Below are 17,494 nucleotides of genomic sequence, written 5' to 3' on the forward strand. Positions count from 1 at the left end.
GCCTCAGGGATCTGTTCTGGGACCCTTACTCTTTGTGATTTTTATAAATGACCTGGATGAGGAAGTGGAAGGATGAGTTAGTAAGATTACTCATGGCACTAAGATTGGAGGTGTTGTGGATAGTGTGGAGGGCTGTCAGAGGTTATAGCAGGACATTGATAGGATGCAAAACTGGGCTGAGAAGTGGCAGATAGAGTTCAACCCAGGTAAGTGTGAAGCGGTTCATTTTGGTAGGTCAAATATGATGGCAGAATATCGTATTAATGGTAAGACTCTTGGCAGTGTGAAGGATCAAAGGGATCTTGGGGTCTGAGTCCATAGGACGCTCAAAGCAGCTGCGCAGATTGACGCTGTGGTTAAGAAGGCATACGGTGTATTGGCCTTCATTAATCGTGGAATTGAATTTAGGAGCCAAGAGGTAATGTTGCAGCTATATAGGACCCTGGTCAGACCCCACTTGGAGTAATGTGCTCAGTTCTGGTCGCCTCACTACAGAAAGGATGTGGAAGCCATAGAAAGGGTGCAGAGGAGACTTACAAGGATGTTGCCTGGATTGGGAAGCATGCCTTATGAAAACAGGTTGAGTGAACTCGGCCTTTTCTCCTTGGAGCGACGGAGGATGAGAGGTGACCTGGTAGAGGTGTATAAGATGATGAGAGGCATTGATCGCGTGGACAGTCAGAGGCTTTTTTCCAGGGCTGAAATGGTTGCTACAAAAGGACACAGGTTTAAGGTGCTGAGAAGTGGTACAGAGGTGATGTCAGGGGTAAGTTTTTTACTCAGAGTGATGAGTGCATGGAATGGGCTGCTGGCAACAGTGGTGGAGGCAGATATGATAGGGTCTTTTAAGAGACTTCTGGGTAGTACATGCTTAGAAAAATAGAAGGCTATAGGGAAGTCTAGTAACTTCTAAGGTAGGGACATGTTTGGCACAACTTTGTGGGCCGAAGGGCCTGTATTGTGCTGTAGATTTTCTTTGTTTCTAAGTGCTGCTTGGTATTGTCATTTTATCAAGGCATCTCTGCTCATATTGTTATTGGTTACAATTATTTTTTGCATGAGTTGTAACTTAGTGATGCAGGTTGTAGCATGACTGTGTTCCTTGGCACTTCAGTAACCTGTTAATAATCTCCTGATCTGTAGGAAGCACAGTTAAGGCTGGTGAAGTACCTGCCAGAATTACTGGCACTTCAGTATGACTTGATGAAACTATTTCAGAATGCAACGGAAGTACCTAAGCAATCTGTTCATGATTTTCTTCAGAACTTCAGTGCTGGTAAGTATTTTTCATAGTGTGTGGTCAGATTTTTTTTTGGTGGGGATAAAGTTTATTTGATGTTAAGCCCAGATATGCTTTCATTTCTTTAGAACCAATAAAGAATACATTTAAATCTCGAATCTCATGCTTCCTTAATGTATGGAACCAGCTTCGAAAATTCCTTGTTACTGATGGTAAGTGTTACTTGTTATTTACTTAATAGATACAGTAAATCCAAAATGTATTTTAAGCTATTTGTATCACCGGATCTATTAAATCATTGCTAAATTCTCTGATAGGAAGTAAATAATTCTACATAGTAAGATAGTGGATTACATGCACCTCCTCCAAGCTTGTGTAACTCTCGCTTTGGCTAGCAGCTTAATATAGGGGGTGATAGCCCCCGGCCCAGCCAAACTTACGAAATCTCGTTTGGGTGGATACTGCGCGATGTGTCCCCTGTTACAAATCAGTACCCCGAAATAACAAACAGTACACAATATGTGATTAAACGATTAAGCTTCATAATTCTTACTTTGACTATATGGTTAGTAAAAAAATGGGAAAAAAAGGGTCCAATCTTATACAGCAGTGAAACCCTACAGCATGTTACACTCTCCTCCCCACCACCAAATTTAGTCATGTCCTCATGACGTTGAGATAATTCGCCAACACATCCTGCAAAACACAAAGCCCAATTCATGTGTAAGAGGCAATGACATAGCTCCCCAACACAGTAGGAGTCACTCTCTCTGATCAGCTCAACAAATGATGAAGGGGGGAGCATGTCTTATGAGACTATCAGAGACCCCGAGCAATTAGGTCATGGGACTGGGAGCCCCTGGCTATCTGGTCCATTCTTAACTGATCCACCTCAGCCGCCTGAATGACCCCTCTGCACCGTGAGCAATCTAACTGCCTCTCTAGCCGAAAAATAAAAGCAGAAAGCTTCTCCCCCTGCTCCTGACGCATGTTCTGAAACCCCACCATGAGCTCGATTGGGCTTCCAGTCAGGCCAAAAGCATTGTCCAGTGCTTGCAGATAATTGACAGCTGTCGCTACAGGAGATTGCAACCTGACAACTTTCACAATGTCAGCAGCCCGCCCATTCAAACTTTCAACCAATCTCTGCAGGCATGCTGAGCTCGTTGACTTCATTAACTTTGCCTCCAACTTTCACCCTGCCCTCAAGTTTACCTGGTCCATTTCCGACACCTCCCTCCCCTTTCTAGATCTTTCTGTCTCTATCTCTGGAGACAGCTTATCTACTGATGTCTACTATAAGCCTACTGACTCTCACAGCTATCTGGACTATTCCTCTTCTCACTCTGTCTCTTGCAAAAATGCTATCCCTTTCTTGCAATTCCTCCGCCTCCGCCGCATCTGCTCTCAGGATGAGGCTTTTCATTCTAGGACGAGGGAGATGTCTTCCTTTTTTAAAGAAAGGGGCTTCCCTTCCTCCACCATCAACTCTGCTCTCAAATGCATCTTCCCCATTTCACACACATCTGCTGTCACTCCATCCTCCTGCAACCCCACTTGGAATAGGGTTCCCCTGGTCCTCACCTACCACCCCACCAGCCTCTGGGTCCAACATATTATTCTCCTTAACTTCCACCACCTCCAACGGGATCCCACCACTAAGCACTGTTACGTACCCCGTAACTGGGTTGCCAAACCAGCAGAAATGGATCACTCAGTTGGAGTCTGGATTACTAGAACTAAGAAAGTTTTATTAAAGAAACAAGCAACACAGTAATCGAAAGGATAATAAATGCAACAGTTCAGCAATGATAACCACACATGTGCACAGAATTAAGATAACAGCATCAATCAAGCTCTATCGTTGTCTAGGGGTAAACGACCAATTTCAAAGTGACACAAAGTTCAGTCCAATTTAGTAGTGCAGTTCGCAGTAATCGTTGCCATGGCGATGGACAACATGGGGGGGAGAGAGAGAGAACGGGAACGACTGATCATTCAGACACGGCTTCCACTCACAGACCGGCGATATGGCTCACAAGCAGCTTTTTGGGCAGGTCCTTGGTGATGTCACCTGAGGTCACCGACTGTGACCCCTCCTCCAGATGCGGTCGATCCTCTGCAGTGAACCCGGCACCCAAGCAAGGGCGGACACACACCGGGTTCCAGCTGATCGTACCTTTCCACCCTGTGCGTTGTCCGGTACTTCCCACCGACTCGTGAGAGGTGCACCGCTTCCAGGGTCTCGTTACCTCGGGTGTCGTGTGTGTGCTGCCTTAGCGAACCTGTCCCTTTTTATCCCCCTGCTGGGAGATCGCCTGTCCATCACTTCAGACAGTTCAGGGTTCAAAGGGGGAGCCGCTCCAGACAGCTCTCTCTACCGTCCCTTCATTACACATCTCCAGATCGCATGTCCATCACTTCAAACAGTTCAGGGTTCAAAGGGGGAGCCGATCTTGGCAATACCCAGACTGATGGCTCCTTCATTAACACCTCCACATGCTGCTTCATGTTCCTTATCTCTCCTTCCCCCTGAGGACAGGTGGCAGACCAACTGCTGATGCCACTGATGCTAAGCCAGGCCAGCAAACATCTTAATTTTATGTGTATTCTCGTCACAGCACATCTTTCCCTCCCCCCCCCCCACTTTCCACAGGGATCGCTCCCTACGCGACTCCCTTGTCCATTCATCCCCCCCATCCCTCCCCATCCCTCCTCAGTGATCTCCCTGCTGGCACTTATCCTTGTAAGCGGAACAAGTGCTACACGTGCCCTTGCACTTCTTCCCTTAACACCATTCAGGGCCCCAGACAGTCCTTCCAGGTGAGGCGACACTTCACCTGTGAGTTGGCTGGGGTGACTTCATCCGGTGCTCCCGATGTGGCCTTTTATATATTGGCAAGACCCGACGCAGACTGGGAGATCGTTTTGCTGAACACCTACGCTCTGTCTGCCAGTGGCCGCACATTTTAATTCCACATCCCATTCCCATTCTGATATGTCTATCCACGGCCTCCTCTACTGTAAAGATGAAGCCACACTCAGGTTGGAGGAACAGCACCTTATATTCCGTCTGGGTAGCCTCCAACCTGACAGCATGAACATTGACTTCTCTAACTTCCGCTAATGCCCCACCTCCCCCTCGTACCCCATCCGTTATTTATTTATATACACACATTTTTTTCTCTCTCTCTCCTTTTTCTCCCTCTGTCCCTCTGACTATACTCCTTGCCCATCCTCTGAGTTTTCCCCCCCTCCCTCTTTTTCTTCTCCCTGGGCCTCCTGTCCCATGATCCTCTCGTATCCCTTTTGCCAATCACCTGTCCAGCTCTTGGCTCCATCCCTCCCCCTCCTGTCTTCTCCTATCATTTTGGATCTCCCCCTCCCCCTCCCACTTTCAAATCTCTTACTAGCTCTTCCTTCAGTTAGTCCTGACAAAGGGTCTTGGCCCGAAACGTCGACTGTACCTCTTCCTAGAGATGCTGCCTGGCCTGCTGCGTTCACCAGCAACTTAATGATGTGTGTTGCTTGAATTTCCAGCATCTGCAGAATTCCTCGTGTTCAACCAATCTCTGTCGCTTTTCATCATCAGAGCACTGCCACTCATCTAACAACTGAGAGGTCTGCTTTGCCCAAGTCTCATACTCCTCCTGCCCTTTAGGAGTGGACTTTATTCCAGAGAATAGGCGGAGCCTGCCATAGCTAGGACTTTGAATCTGATTTTTCCATTTATTCGCCAGAGAAGTAAGGGCGGATACTGACTCAGAATTCTCACTCTTCACCTGGGGACGTGGACTAATTAGACATTCCAAATCCAACCACTCTTTCCCCTCACTCCTCAGAAACGAGAGAACCCTGTCTTTGAAATCTGCTCTACCTCAGTGCTGGTCTGCGTTAAAACAAGAGCTGCACCAGCCATTTTATCAAACCTCTGCCCACAATCGCAACTTCAACAGTACTTAACCGTGGAATTAACAATTCATCCGGAGGACAAGTATCTTCCCCACTGGTTCATTGCTCAGGATAATCACACAGCATCCAACGGAATGAATCCTGGATGTAACCCCCACAATTGTAACTCTCGCTTCGGTTAGCGGCTTAATATAGGGGGTGATAGCACCCGGCCCATCCAAACTTAAGAAATCTCATTTGGGTGGATGCTGCGCGATGTGTCCCCTGTTACAAAGTACCCCGAAATAACAAACAGTACACAATATGCAATTAAACGATTAAGCTTTATAATTCTTACTTTGACTATATGGTTAGTAAAGAAATGAAAAAAAAGGAAAAAAGGGCCCAATCTTATTAAACAGTCTGTTGCGCAGTGTTGGAACTCACTGTTAAGCCAATCGACCTCCTCCAATCGTTGCTGCCCTTTGGACCCTTGCTCCAAGTCCACCTCTTCCGGTGGTCTATCAACTCTCTCCATTTGCGTCTTCTCACCTCATCTACCCCCGGTAAAAGACTGCGAAAATCTCTTCCAGACTCTCAAGAAAGAACAACAGCATTCCAAACCCCGTTATCTCTAGTCATAACCCAAACAATGCTGCTACAGAGAAACCATTACATTATCAGTGAAACCTTGGAGCATGTTACACAACAGTGAAACCCTACAGCATGTTACACTTGTCTGTTACATTTGAAGCTCTCAGCATGGCCTTGTCTACTTGTACATCGGTGAGACCAAGCACAGACTTGGTGACTGCTTTGCAAAGCATCTGCGCACACTGACCATCATGGCTATCTGGAGCTCCTGGTTCCAAGCCAATTTGATTCCCCTTCCCATTCCCATACAAGCCTGTCCTCAGCTTCCTATGCTGCTAGAGTAAGACCAAGTACAAAATAAAAGAACATCTCGTATTCTGCCTGTATGGTCTCTATCCCAATGGCATAAAACACTGAGTAAGCAATTTCAGGTTATCTACACCCCACCTGTCCCTTTCTCTCTCCTGATCCATCCAGATCCTCTCTTTCATGCAACTTGGACAGCATCCTCTTTTCATACATACTTTTTACATGTTTTTTTACATACTTGAAAAAGCTTTCACTACCCACTTTGATATTATTTGCTGGCTTGCTTTCATATTTCACCTTTTCCATTCTAATGATTCCCTTAGTTACTCTCTGTAGGTTTTTAAAAACTTCCCAATCCTCTGTCTCCTACTAACTTTTGCTTTGAATAAGAATGAATCAGTAAGTAGACTAAGGAATGGTAAGTGAAGTTTAATTCAGGTAAGTGCAAGGTATTAGATTTTTTTGGAAGACAAATGAAGATGGGATTTTCACAATGAACAGTAGGTCCCTGGGAGTGTTGCAGAGCAGAGGGACGTGGAAGTATAAGTTAGATTATGAGGACACTCAGTCCTCGTTTATTGTCATTTAGAAATGCATGCATTAAAAAATGATACAGTGTTCCTCCAGAAAGATATTATGGAAACACAGGAAAAACCAAGACTAAAACTGACAAACCACATAATTATAACATACAGTTACAACAGTGCAAAGCAATACTGTAATTTGATAAAGAGAAGACCATGGGCACGGTAAAAAAAAGTCTCAAGTTCTGATAGCCCCATCATCTCACGCAGACGGTAAAAGGGAGAAACTCTCTCTGCCGTGAACCTCCAAGTGCCGCAAACTTGCCGATGCTGCACCATTGGAAGCACCCGACCGCAGCTGGCTCTGAGTCCATCTGAAAACTTCGAGCCTCCGACACCGAGCACCATCTCTGCCGAGCACTTTGACCCTGCCCCGGCCGCCAAGCAACAAGCAAAGCCGAGGACTCGGGGCCTTCCTCTCCAGAGATTCTGGATCACGTAGTAGCAGCGGCAGCGAAACAGGCATTTCAGAAGTTTCATGTTCCTCCGTGCTCTCACGTCTATCTCCATCAAATCAGGATTGTGCACGGCACCCTACTTGACAGATAACAGATATCATTCAGTGGAGTGGCCACTGCGAGCTGTGTCGCGCCGCCATCTCCTCCCTCCATATAAGGTTCCTTGAAAGTGGCATAATAGGAAAACAGAAGAAAGCTTTGGCATGCTGCCTTCATCACTTAGAAGGATGCCTTCAGGATCCTAATAAGTCTCTCCCTTCTCACCTTAAATCTATATCCACTAGTTTTTGGGTGTAGTTGTACAAGATGTTGGTAAAGCCACATTTGGAATATTGTGTTCTGTTTTGGTTACTCTGCTACCATGAAGCTAGAAAAAGTGGAGAAAAGATTTATGAGGATGTTGCCTGCACTGAGCAATAGAGAGAAGTTGAGTAGGTTGGGACCTTATTCATTATCGTAGTGTGATCTTATAGGTGTGTACAAAATCATGATATGGTGTATATGGACTGTCTTTTTTGCAGGGTTGAGTAATGAAGGGCTAGTGGACATAGGTTTAAGGTGAGAAGGGAGAGATTTAATTGGATCCTGAAGGCAACTTTCTGACCCAGAGAATGATCTATATATGGAATGACCTGCCAGGGAAGAGGTTGAGGCAGGTACATTTACAACATTTAAGAACACTTGGGCAGTTATATGGAAAGCAAAGGTCTGGAAGGATATGGGTCAAATGCAGCCAAATGGGACTAGCTTGAACAGGCATCTTAGACCATAAGGTGTAAATGCTTTGAGAGGCTGGTCGAGGATTACACTTGCCGCTTGCTACCACCCAAACTGGGCCCCCTACAGTTCACCTACCGATACAACTGATCAACAGATGACGCAATAGCCACTGCTGCACATGCTGTCCTTACACATCTGGAGAACAAGGATGCTTATCTGAGAATGCTGTTCTTGGACTACAGTTAAGCCATGGTTCCATCCAGACTCAACAAGAAGCTCAGAGACCTCGGCCTTGACCTTGCCTTTTGCAGCTGGATCCTGGACTTCCTATCAGATCGCCAGCAGGTTTTAAGAGTGGGCTCCCTCACCTCCAACCCTCTGACTCTCAATACAGGAGCCCCTCAGGGCTGCGTACTGAGTCCCCTCCTTTACTCCTGTATACCCATGACTGTATCGCCACCCACAATTCCAATCTGCTAATTAAATTTGCCAACGACACTACATTGATTGCCCTTATCTCAAACAATATAGAGGTGGCCTACAGGGAAGAAGTCATCTCTCTGACACAGTGGTGTCAAGAAAACAACCTCTTCCTCAATGTCGAAAAACAAAGGAGCTGGTTGTGGATTACAGGAGAAATGGAGATGGGCTAACCCCTATTGACATCAATGTATCTGGGGTTGAGAGGGTAAAGAGCTTCAAGTTCCTTGGCATCCACATCACTGAGGACCTCACGTGGTCTGTGAACATCTGCTGTGTGGTGAAAAAGCCACAAGAGCACCTCTTTCACCTCAAATGGTTGAGGAGATTTGGTATAGGCCCCGAAATCCTAAGAACTTTCTACAGGGGCACAATTGAGAGTATCCTGACTGGCTGCATCACTGCCTGGTATGGGAACTGTATCTCCCTTAATCACAGGACTCTGCAGAGAGTGGTGTGGACAGCCCACCGTCCCAGTGGTGGGACAGTTGTGAACTTCCCATGATTCAGGACATTTACAAGGACAGGTGTGTAAAAAGGGCCCGTAGGATTATTGGGGACCCAAGCCATCCCAACCACAATCTATTCCAGCTGCTGCCATCCAGAAAGCGGTACTGCAGCTTGAAAGCCAGGACCAACAGGCTCTGAGACAGCTTCTTCCACCAGGCCATCAGACTGATGAACTCATGCTGATTTGAGTGTACTCTATATTACATCGACTGGTCTATTTATTATAAATTATTATAAATTACTATGATTGCACATTCAGAGGGAGACGTAAAGATTCTTACTCCTCATGTATGTGAAGGATGTAAGAAATAAAGTCAATTCAGTTCAATATAGGAGCAGAATTAGACCATTTGGCCCATTGAAACTGATCCGCCATTTCATCTGGCTGATCCAAGTTTAATCTTGGTTAGCTGGGCCAATTGGTCTGTCCTGTTTCCATTCTGTTTGACGTTGTGACTCTGACCTAACTCTATCTGGCAGTGAACCCCTCCTCACTTGGAACTGCCTATTCCTTACTAGCTTTTGCCTGATCCCTGCCTCTCACCTCTGTACACTGTCTTGTCTTACCTTTACTCTTTCAGTCCAGATAAAGAGTTTCAACTCGATAGGTCTCTGACCCTCTGAGTTGCTCCAGCTGCTCATTTTCCTCTCCAGATACTATCACCTGCAGTCTCTTGTGTCTCCATTCCTACACAGAATATCAGAGTAGAACACGATGAGTTTTGATGAAGGGCCCCAGCATGAAACATTGACCTTTTACTCCTTTCCATAGATGTTGCCTGACTTGCAGAGTTCCTCCAGCTTTTTGTGTGTTAATCAGGATAAAGGTTTTGATCAGTGGTGAGCCACTTGTGCTGAACTTCAAAGGAGGTATTCAAACCTACACGATGCAGTCGTCCCAAGGTGCACATCAGATACTAGTGGGACTAATCTGCAGGAAGCTGAGATTTTGCTTGTTAAGGCCCTCTGCACCAGAGTGGGAGGTTATGGAGTAGCTAAACAAACCGTCTCTGCAAGGAGGTGAAAGAAAAATCTCTGAGAGCAGACTGATCAATAGCCCCTTACTCTGTGGCATCTATCAGAAATCCAAAATATTCTGAATGATCCTGTGGCATTCAAAAACTTTTCCAAACAAATCTGTCCAATGATGCTTGAATACATAAAACAGTCTGAAACATTTGTAAAAACCTTAAAGTATTTTTTTAAAGCTAGGTTGCATTTTTCCATTAGATGTATAAAAGGGAGTACAGAAATAATAAATGTAATTTTATAACTTGTACTTGTTTGTAACTCATAAATGAGGCACCACATCATGTAGTTGAAGCAGTGTACACTAATAAAGTGGGTTAGCTCCTGAGGTAGATAATACTGGAATGAAATTACGAATAACATCTAAAAAATACAAAACTACAATGTATATGTTTGAAGATTTTCATTTCTAGTTGTGATGAAATTATTTGTTGTAAATTATAAATTACAGGTGAAATTAAGATTCCTAAAGACTATTGTGATTTAGATTTGGACATGCTAAACTGTCAGCTTGAAGTTCTCCTTCCCCGACGACAAGGTCTTGGTTTGTGCTCTACTGCATTAGTCAGCTACCTCATTGCGCTACAGAATGACTTTGTTTATACAGTGGAGAAGTACACTACTGAATCTGAACCGTGAGTTTATTTTTATGTTTGGTGCTTTATTTCTACCTTCCTTTGGCCTGCAATTCCATTTTTTGTTATATTACATTACCATTCAGCAATGTAAAATCAAAAATATTCATCCAGTTTGACAAAAGGCAAATAAATATGGAGAAACTGAGTCGTGCATCACTGAGTCGTGGCTGAAAGAAGGCCATAGTTGGGAGCTTAACATCAAAGGATATACTTTGTATCGAAAGGACAGGCAGGAAGGCATAGACAGTGGTGTGGTTTTTTTGGTAAGAGATGGAATTACATCTTTAGAAAGAAGTGACATAGGGTCAGAGATTGTCGACTCTTTGTGGGTGGAGTTAAGAAGCTACGGGGTTAAAAAAGAAACCATATGGGAATCATATATAGGCCTCCAAATAGTAGCCAAGATGTGGGGTTGAGATCATGAAGGGAGCTGGAAAAGGCATGTAAAAAGGCTAATGACACAGTTGAAATGGGGGACTTCAATATGCAAAGGGATTGGAAAATCAGGTTGGTGTTGGATCACAGGAGAGGGAATTTGTTGAATGCCTATGAGATGGACTTTTAGAGCAGCTTGTGCTTGAGGCTACGTGGGGAAAGGCTTTCTTAGATTGGGTGCTGTGTAATAACCCAGATCTTATTAGGAAGCTTAATGTTAAGGAGGCAGTGATCATATATGATTGAATTCATACTGCAATTTAAGAGGGTGAAGCATGAGTCACATGTATCAGTATCGTAATGGATTAAAGGGAATTACAGAGGCATGAGAGAGGTGCTTGCCCAGGTACATTGGAGGGGGATACTGGTGGAGATGATGGCAGAGCAGAGATAGCTGAAGTTTCTGGGGATAGTTTACAAGGCACAGGATGGATATGTCCCACAGAAAAAAGTTGTTCTCAAATGGCAGGGGTAGGCAATAATGGCTGATAGGGACAGTTCAAGACTGCATAAAAGCCAAGGAAAGGGTATATAAGGTAGCAAAAGTGAATGGGAAGTTGGATGATTGGACAGCTTTTAAAATCCAACAAAAGGCAACTAAAAAAGCTATAAGAAGGGAAAAGGTGAAATATGAGGGCAGATTAGCCAATAATATAAAGCACAATACCAAATAGATTTTTCAGTTATTTAAAGAGTACAAGGGAGGTGAGAGTTGATATTGGACCACTGGAAAATGATGCTGGTAAGGTAGTAATGGGGAATAAAGAAATGGCAGATGAACTTAATGGGTACTTTGCATTTGTCTTCACCGTGGAAGACACCAGCAGTGCGCCAGAGGTCCGTGAGTGTCAGGGAGAAAGACTGAATGCCATTGCTATTACAAAGGAAAAAGTGTGAGGCAAACTCAAAGGTCTTAAGGTGAATAAGTCACCTACACCAGATAGACTACACCCCTGAGTCCTGGGAGAGGTTGCTGAATAGATAATGGATGCATTGGTCATGATATTTCAAGAATCACTTGATCCTAGCATGGTCCCGGAGGACTGGAAGATTGCAAATGTCATCCCACTCTTTAAGAAGGGAGGAAGGCAAAAGAAAGGAAATTATGGATCAGTTAGCCTAACCTCAGTGGTTGGGAATGTGTTGGAGTCTATTATTAAGGATGAAGTTTCGGGGTACTTGGAGACTAATGATAAAATGAGTCAAAGTCAGCATGGTTTATGAAGAGGGAAATCTTGCCTGACAAATCTGTTAAAGAGTTCCTTGAGGAAGTAACATGCAGGGTGGACAAAGGAAAGGCAGTGGAAGTCATCTATTTTGATTTTTAGAAGGCATTTGAGAAGGTGCCACTCATGAGGTTGTTAACAAGATACAATCCTATGGCGTTACAGGAAAGGTACTGGAATTGATAGAGGAATGGTTGACAGGCAGGAGGCAGCGAGTGGGAATAAAAGGGGCCTTTCCTGGTTGGTTGCATTTATTTCAAGGGGAATAGAATATAAAATCAAGGAGATATTGCTGAACCTTTATAAGACACTAGTCAGGCACTTGGGGTATTATCAACAGTTTGGGCCCCATATCTCAGAAATGATGTGTTGTCATTGGAGAGAGTCCAGAGAAAGTTCACGAGGATGATTCCAGGAATGAAGGGGTTGACATATGAGGAGTATTTGGCAGCTTTGGGCCTGTATTCACTGGAATTTAGAAGAATGCAAGAGGATCTCATTGAAACCTCTGGAATGTTGAAAGGATTAGACAGGGTGGATTTGGAGAGGCTGTTTCCTATCCAGAACTAGAGGGCACAGCCTCAAAATTGAGGGGTGACTTTTTAGAACTGAGTTAAGGAGTAATTTTTTTAGCCAGAGAGTAGTGATCTTTGGAATGCTTTGCCACAGACTGCAGTGGAGGTCAAGTCCGTGAGCATATTTAAGGCAGACGTTGATCGTTTCCTGATTGGTCAGGGCATCAAAGGATATGGTGAGAAGGCAGGTGTATGGGGTTGAGTGGGCTCTGGGATCAGCCATGATGGAATGGCAGAGCAAACTTGATGGGCTGAATGGCCTAATTCTGCTCCTTTGTCATGTGGTCTTAAACCTAAATCTAAGGGAAAGAAGAAGATTCGATGTTTATTTGCCTGTTCATTTGAGAGCATCTAACACTTACCTGAAGTGAAATATAATGAATCCTGTCAGGGCTTTTCAATGTCATGGTGTTCAAATTGTCAAAATTAATACTATTTTGTAACAGTGGCAGAGACAAAAAATCTGAAATGAAAACAAAAGTTGCTGAAATTACTCAGGACAATCCATATACATTGTGGAAAACAAAACTGTTAAAGTTCAAGATCATTATGAATGTTTCTCATATGGCTATGACTTCAGCTTTCTACAAAAGAAAGGGTAATGTTCAATTTGGAATTAGTTGCTGAAAATTTAAATACCATGGAAGGTTGCAATGACACATGTTGCAAAAATTGTAACTACATTGTGGCTCATTGAATTAAAATTTAATGTAACTTCAAAGTTGCTTTGTATTGCAAGTGTACAACACAGGTAAATACACTGCAAACACCTAACTACAAGTCAAACATAAGCGTAATTTTTAATTTTGTGTTTCTCTATCTGAAAATTTTATGACCTTTCTAGATACGTGGTCACTCCCCAGGATGTATCAGACTTGCACGTAATCAGATATGAAATTGGAAAAGATCTGATTCCTCTCTTTTCATCCAACTGCCAATACTCAATGGAAAAGGGAAAAGAAATTGTGACTGAGCATGACTTCAAGAGAATGGAACAACAACTGACTAACAGATTCTTAAAGGGAAAGCCACTTATTAGCATAAAAGTAAGTCACCATAAATGAGAGTGATTCTTGGTATTTAATTTTTATAAATAAATCCGCACAAACTAGCATTAACTGTTACAAACAATTCCATAATAATGGAACTTGTGAAATGTATCAGTGTGGTGCTCTAACTGGACATTCCTCATCATTTTTCAGGGAATACCTACTCTGATTTGCAGACAAGACAGAAATTATGAAATCATTTTTAAAGATATAAAGAACAGAATTGCTCAGGTACCCATTTTGTTATTTCATAATACATTTCAAAGGTTATTTTGCATTTGTTCTTCTGGAGGAGCCAATAATGTTGCTTTAGAACTAGGTGATTGTTAATAAGCAAATGCAGAGCCTGGGGAGAGGAAGTGAGGGGGAAAAGAATAGGTTACTTAATGACAGTATGATGATGATGCAAGGAGGAAGGTAATGTTATTTATAGAAAAGTAAATAGGTTGGAGGGAAAAAAACCAAAGTCATAACAGCAAAGAACATTAGTGATTTTTTTTCTCTCTCTTAGGAATCACTCTCAGCCTCTGTTATTAATGCCATAAGTGTTGAGCTACAGTCATACAATGAGGTATGTGAAGCATTCACTGCTGTGGAAGTCTCTTCAGGATTTTTGGCCATGTCAGGTGGGGATCCTGATCTAGAACTGGTTGTCTATTTGAAGGAAGTATTGCAGATGGAAGCACAAATAGCACCTCATGTAATGGAAGTGAGTATATAATTTATCCTGTTTATATAATAAATTGCAGCATCAATCTGATAGTGATATTTTGCATTTGAACCCATTGTAAAGTATTCTAATGTATGTATGAATTCTATAAGGGAAGTTTCAAGATAAAAATGATGTGCACAAAAATGCAGATATCCACATGGATTCTCAATGGTTCCTGGTGAATTGTCAATCTGTCTCCATTTATTGAATTTTTCTTTTTTGGCTCAGACTTTAAGTGCAAGTCCTGCTCCATGAGGTAAGTGCAGTATTTAAGCATATAGGTCAGTGTAATACTGAGGGACTAGTATGGTTTTATGGGCGTGTGGCCAAGTGGTTAAGGCATTCGTCTAGTGATCTGAAGGTCGCTAGTTCGAGCCTTGGCTGAGGCAGCGTGTTGTGTCCTTGAGTAAGGCACTTAACCACACATTGCTCTGCAACGACACCATTGCCAAGCTGTATGGGTCCGAATGCCCTTCTCTTGAACAATATCGGTGGTGTGGAGAGGGGAGACTTGCAGCATGGGCAGCTGCCAGTCTTCCATACAACCTTGCCCAGGCCTGCACCTTGGAAGCCTTCCAAGGCGCAAATCCATGGTCTCACGAGACTAATGGATGCCTATATATAAGTATGGTTTTAAGTTGAGGTTTTTTCAGATCAACAGTGAACAATGACTTAGTTCCTTGACAGCACAGAGATGCTGACAAAAAGATATTGTCCATTCAGGCAACTTCAGATTTCAGGTGGATAGGGAAACAATAGGATCATAGAGTCATAAAGAAGTACAGCACAGAAACAGGCTCTTCAGCCAATCTAGACCATGCCAAAACCATTTAAAATGCCTACTCCCATCGACCTGCCCGGGGACCATAGCCCACCATACCCCAACTATCCATGTATCAATCCAAACTTCTGTGAAACGTTGAAATCGAGCTTGCATGCACCACTTGTGCTGGTAGCTCATTCCACACTCTCATGACCCTCCGAGTGATAAGAAGTTTCCCCTTATGTTCCTCTGGTGTAGAGCCACTCAACCTCAGTGGAAAAAGCCTGATTGCATTCACCCTCATAATTTAATTATACACCTCATAATTTAGTATACCTCTAACAAATCTTCTCTGAATTTTCTAAAGAATATAGTCCTAACCTATTCAATCTTTCCTTATAAGTCAGGTCCACCACACCCGGCAACACCTTTGTAAATTTTCTCTGTACTCTTTCAATCTTGTTTACATCTTTCCTATATATAGGCATCTGTTAGTCTCGTGAGACCATGGATTTGTGCCTTGGAAGGTTTCCAGGGCGCAGGCCTGGGCAAGGTTGTATGGAAGACCGGCAGTTGCCCATGCTGCAAGTCCCCCCTCTCCACACCACCGATGTTATCCAAGGGAAGGGCATTAGGACCCATACAGCTTGGCACCGATGTCGTCGCAGAGCAATGTGTGGTTAAATGCCTTGCTCAAGGACACACACGCTGCCTCACCTTCAGATCACTAGGCGAACGCCTTAACCACTTGGCCACGCGCCAACACACATATCTTTCCTATAGGTATGTGACCAAAACTGCACATGATACTCCAAATTAGGCCTCACCAACATCCTATACAACTTCAACATAACATCCGGTCCCCTGTATTCAATATATTGATTTGTGAAAGCCATTGTGCCAAAAGCTTTCTTTACAACCCTATCTTCCTTTGATGTAACTTTCAATAAACTATAGACCTGTATTCCCAGATCCCTTTTTTTTTTACCACATTCCTCAGTGCCCTAACGTTCTCTGCGTAAGGCCTACCCTGATTGGTCCTACCGGTGCAAAACTTTGCACTTGTCTGCAGTAAGTTCCATCTGCCATTTTACAGCTCACTCTTCCAGCTGATGCAGATCCTCTGCAAGCCATAACAGTTTTCCTGTCTGTCCACTACACCCCCAATCTTGGTGTCCTCTGCAAATTTGCAGATCAAGTCAACCACATTATCATCCAGATCATTGATATAAACGACAAACAACAAAAGACCCAGAACCAATCCCATGTAAGTCACATGCCTCCAGTCAGAGGCAACCCTTTACTACCGCTCTGTGGCTTCTCCCACAAAGCCAATTTACTACCTCATCCTGAATGCCGAATGACTGAACCTTCTTGAGCAGCCTCCCATGCAGGACCTTGTCAAATGTCTTACTAAACTCCACATAGACAACATCCACTGTCTTGCCTTCATCCACTTTCCTGGGAACTTCCTTAAAAACCTCTTTAAGATTTGTTAAACATGACCTACTATGCACGAATCAATGCTGACTATCCTTAATCAGTCCATGTGTATTCAAGTACTTACATATCCAGTCCCTTAGTATACCTTCCATTAACTTTTCCAGAACTAATGTCAGACTCACCAGATAATTTCCTGGTTTATGTCTGGACCTTTTTTAAACAGCAGAAGAACATTGGCTATCCTCCAATCCTTTGGTACCTCCCGTGTCACGAAGGGTGACTTAAATATCTCTGCCAGGACCAGGAAATTTCTGCACCTGTCTCCAGTTGGGTCCAAGGGAAAACTTTGTCAGGCCCCGGGGATTTATCCACCCTGATTTGCCTCAGGGTAGCAAACACCACATCCTGTGCAATCTGTACAGGGTCCAGGAAGTCGATGCCACTTAGCCTAACTTCTATAGACTCTGTCTCCTGAATAAATACAGATGCAAATAATTTATTTAAGATCTCCCCCGTCTGCTTTGGCTCCACACGTGGATTAGCTTTCTAGCCTTCCAGAAGACCAATTTTGTCCCTTGCAATCCTTTTGCTCTTAACAGATCTGTAGAATCCCTTAGGATACCCCTTCAACTTGTCTGGTAGAGCAACTTCATGCCTTCTGTTGGCCTTCCAGATTTCTTTTTAAGTGTTCACTTGCATTTCTTACACTCCATAAGCACGTCATTTGTTCCTGCTTGCCTATACCTGCTATGCATCTCCTTTTTGTTTCTTAACCAAGGTTCCCTACGCTTGTTATCTGTAACTTTTATTCTGACAGGCATTTACAAGCTTTGTATTC

General features: G+C 43.6%; 1 protein-coding gene across 2 annotated transcripts in view; it reads left to right on the forward strand.

The window, feature by feature from the left end:
* LOC140187150 (E3 ubiquitin-protein ligase rnf213-alpha-like) overlaps positions 1-17,494 on the forward strand; it is a 225,481-nt gene that overhangs the window by 198,786 nt on the left and 9,201 nt on the right. For both annotated transcript variants that reach the window (XM_072242138.1, XM_072242139.1), the window contains exons 58-63: positions 1,144-1,276; positions 1,369-1,452; positions 10,267-10,450; positions 13,534-13,735; positions 13,892-13,969; positions 14,250-14,447. In XM_072242138.1, coding sequence (XP_072098239.1) covers positions 1,144-1,276; positions 1,369-1,452; positions 10,267-10,450; positions 13,534-13,735; positions 13,892-13,969; positions 14,250-14,447 — 879 coding nt within the window. The remainder of the gene's footprint in view (positions 1-1,143; positions 1,277-1,368; positions 1,453-10,266; positions 10,451-13,533; positions 13,736-13,891; positions 13,970-14,249; positions 14,448-17,494) is intronic.

The sequence above is a fragment of the Mobula birostris genome, chromosome 24 (assembly GCF_030028105.1).
Source record: "Mobula birostris isolate sMobBir1 chromosome 24, sMobBir1.hap1, whole genome shotgun sequence".
Classification (NCBI taxonomy): domain Eukaryota; kingdom Metazoa; phylum Chordata; class Chondrichthyes; order Myliobatiformes; family Myliobatidae; genus Mobula; species Mobula birostris.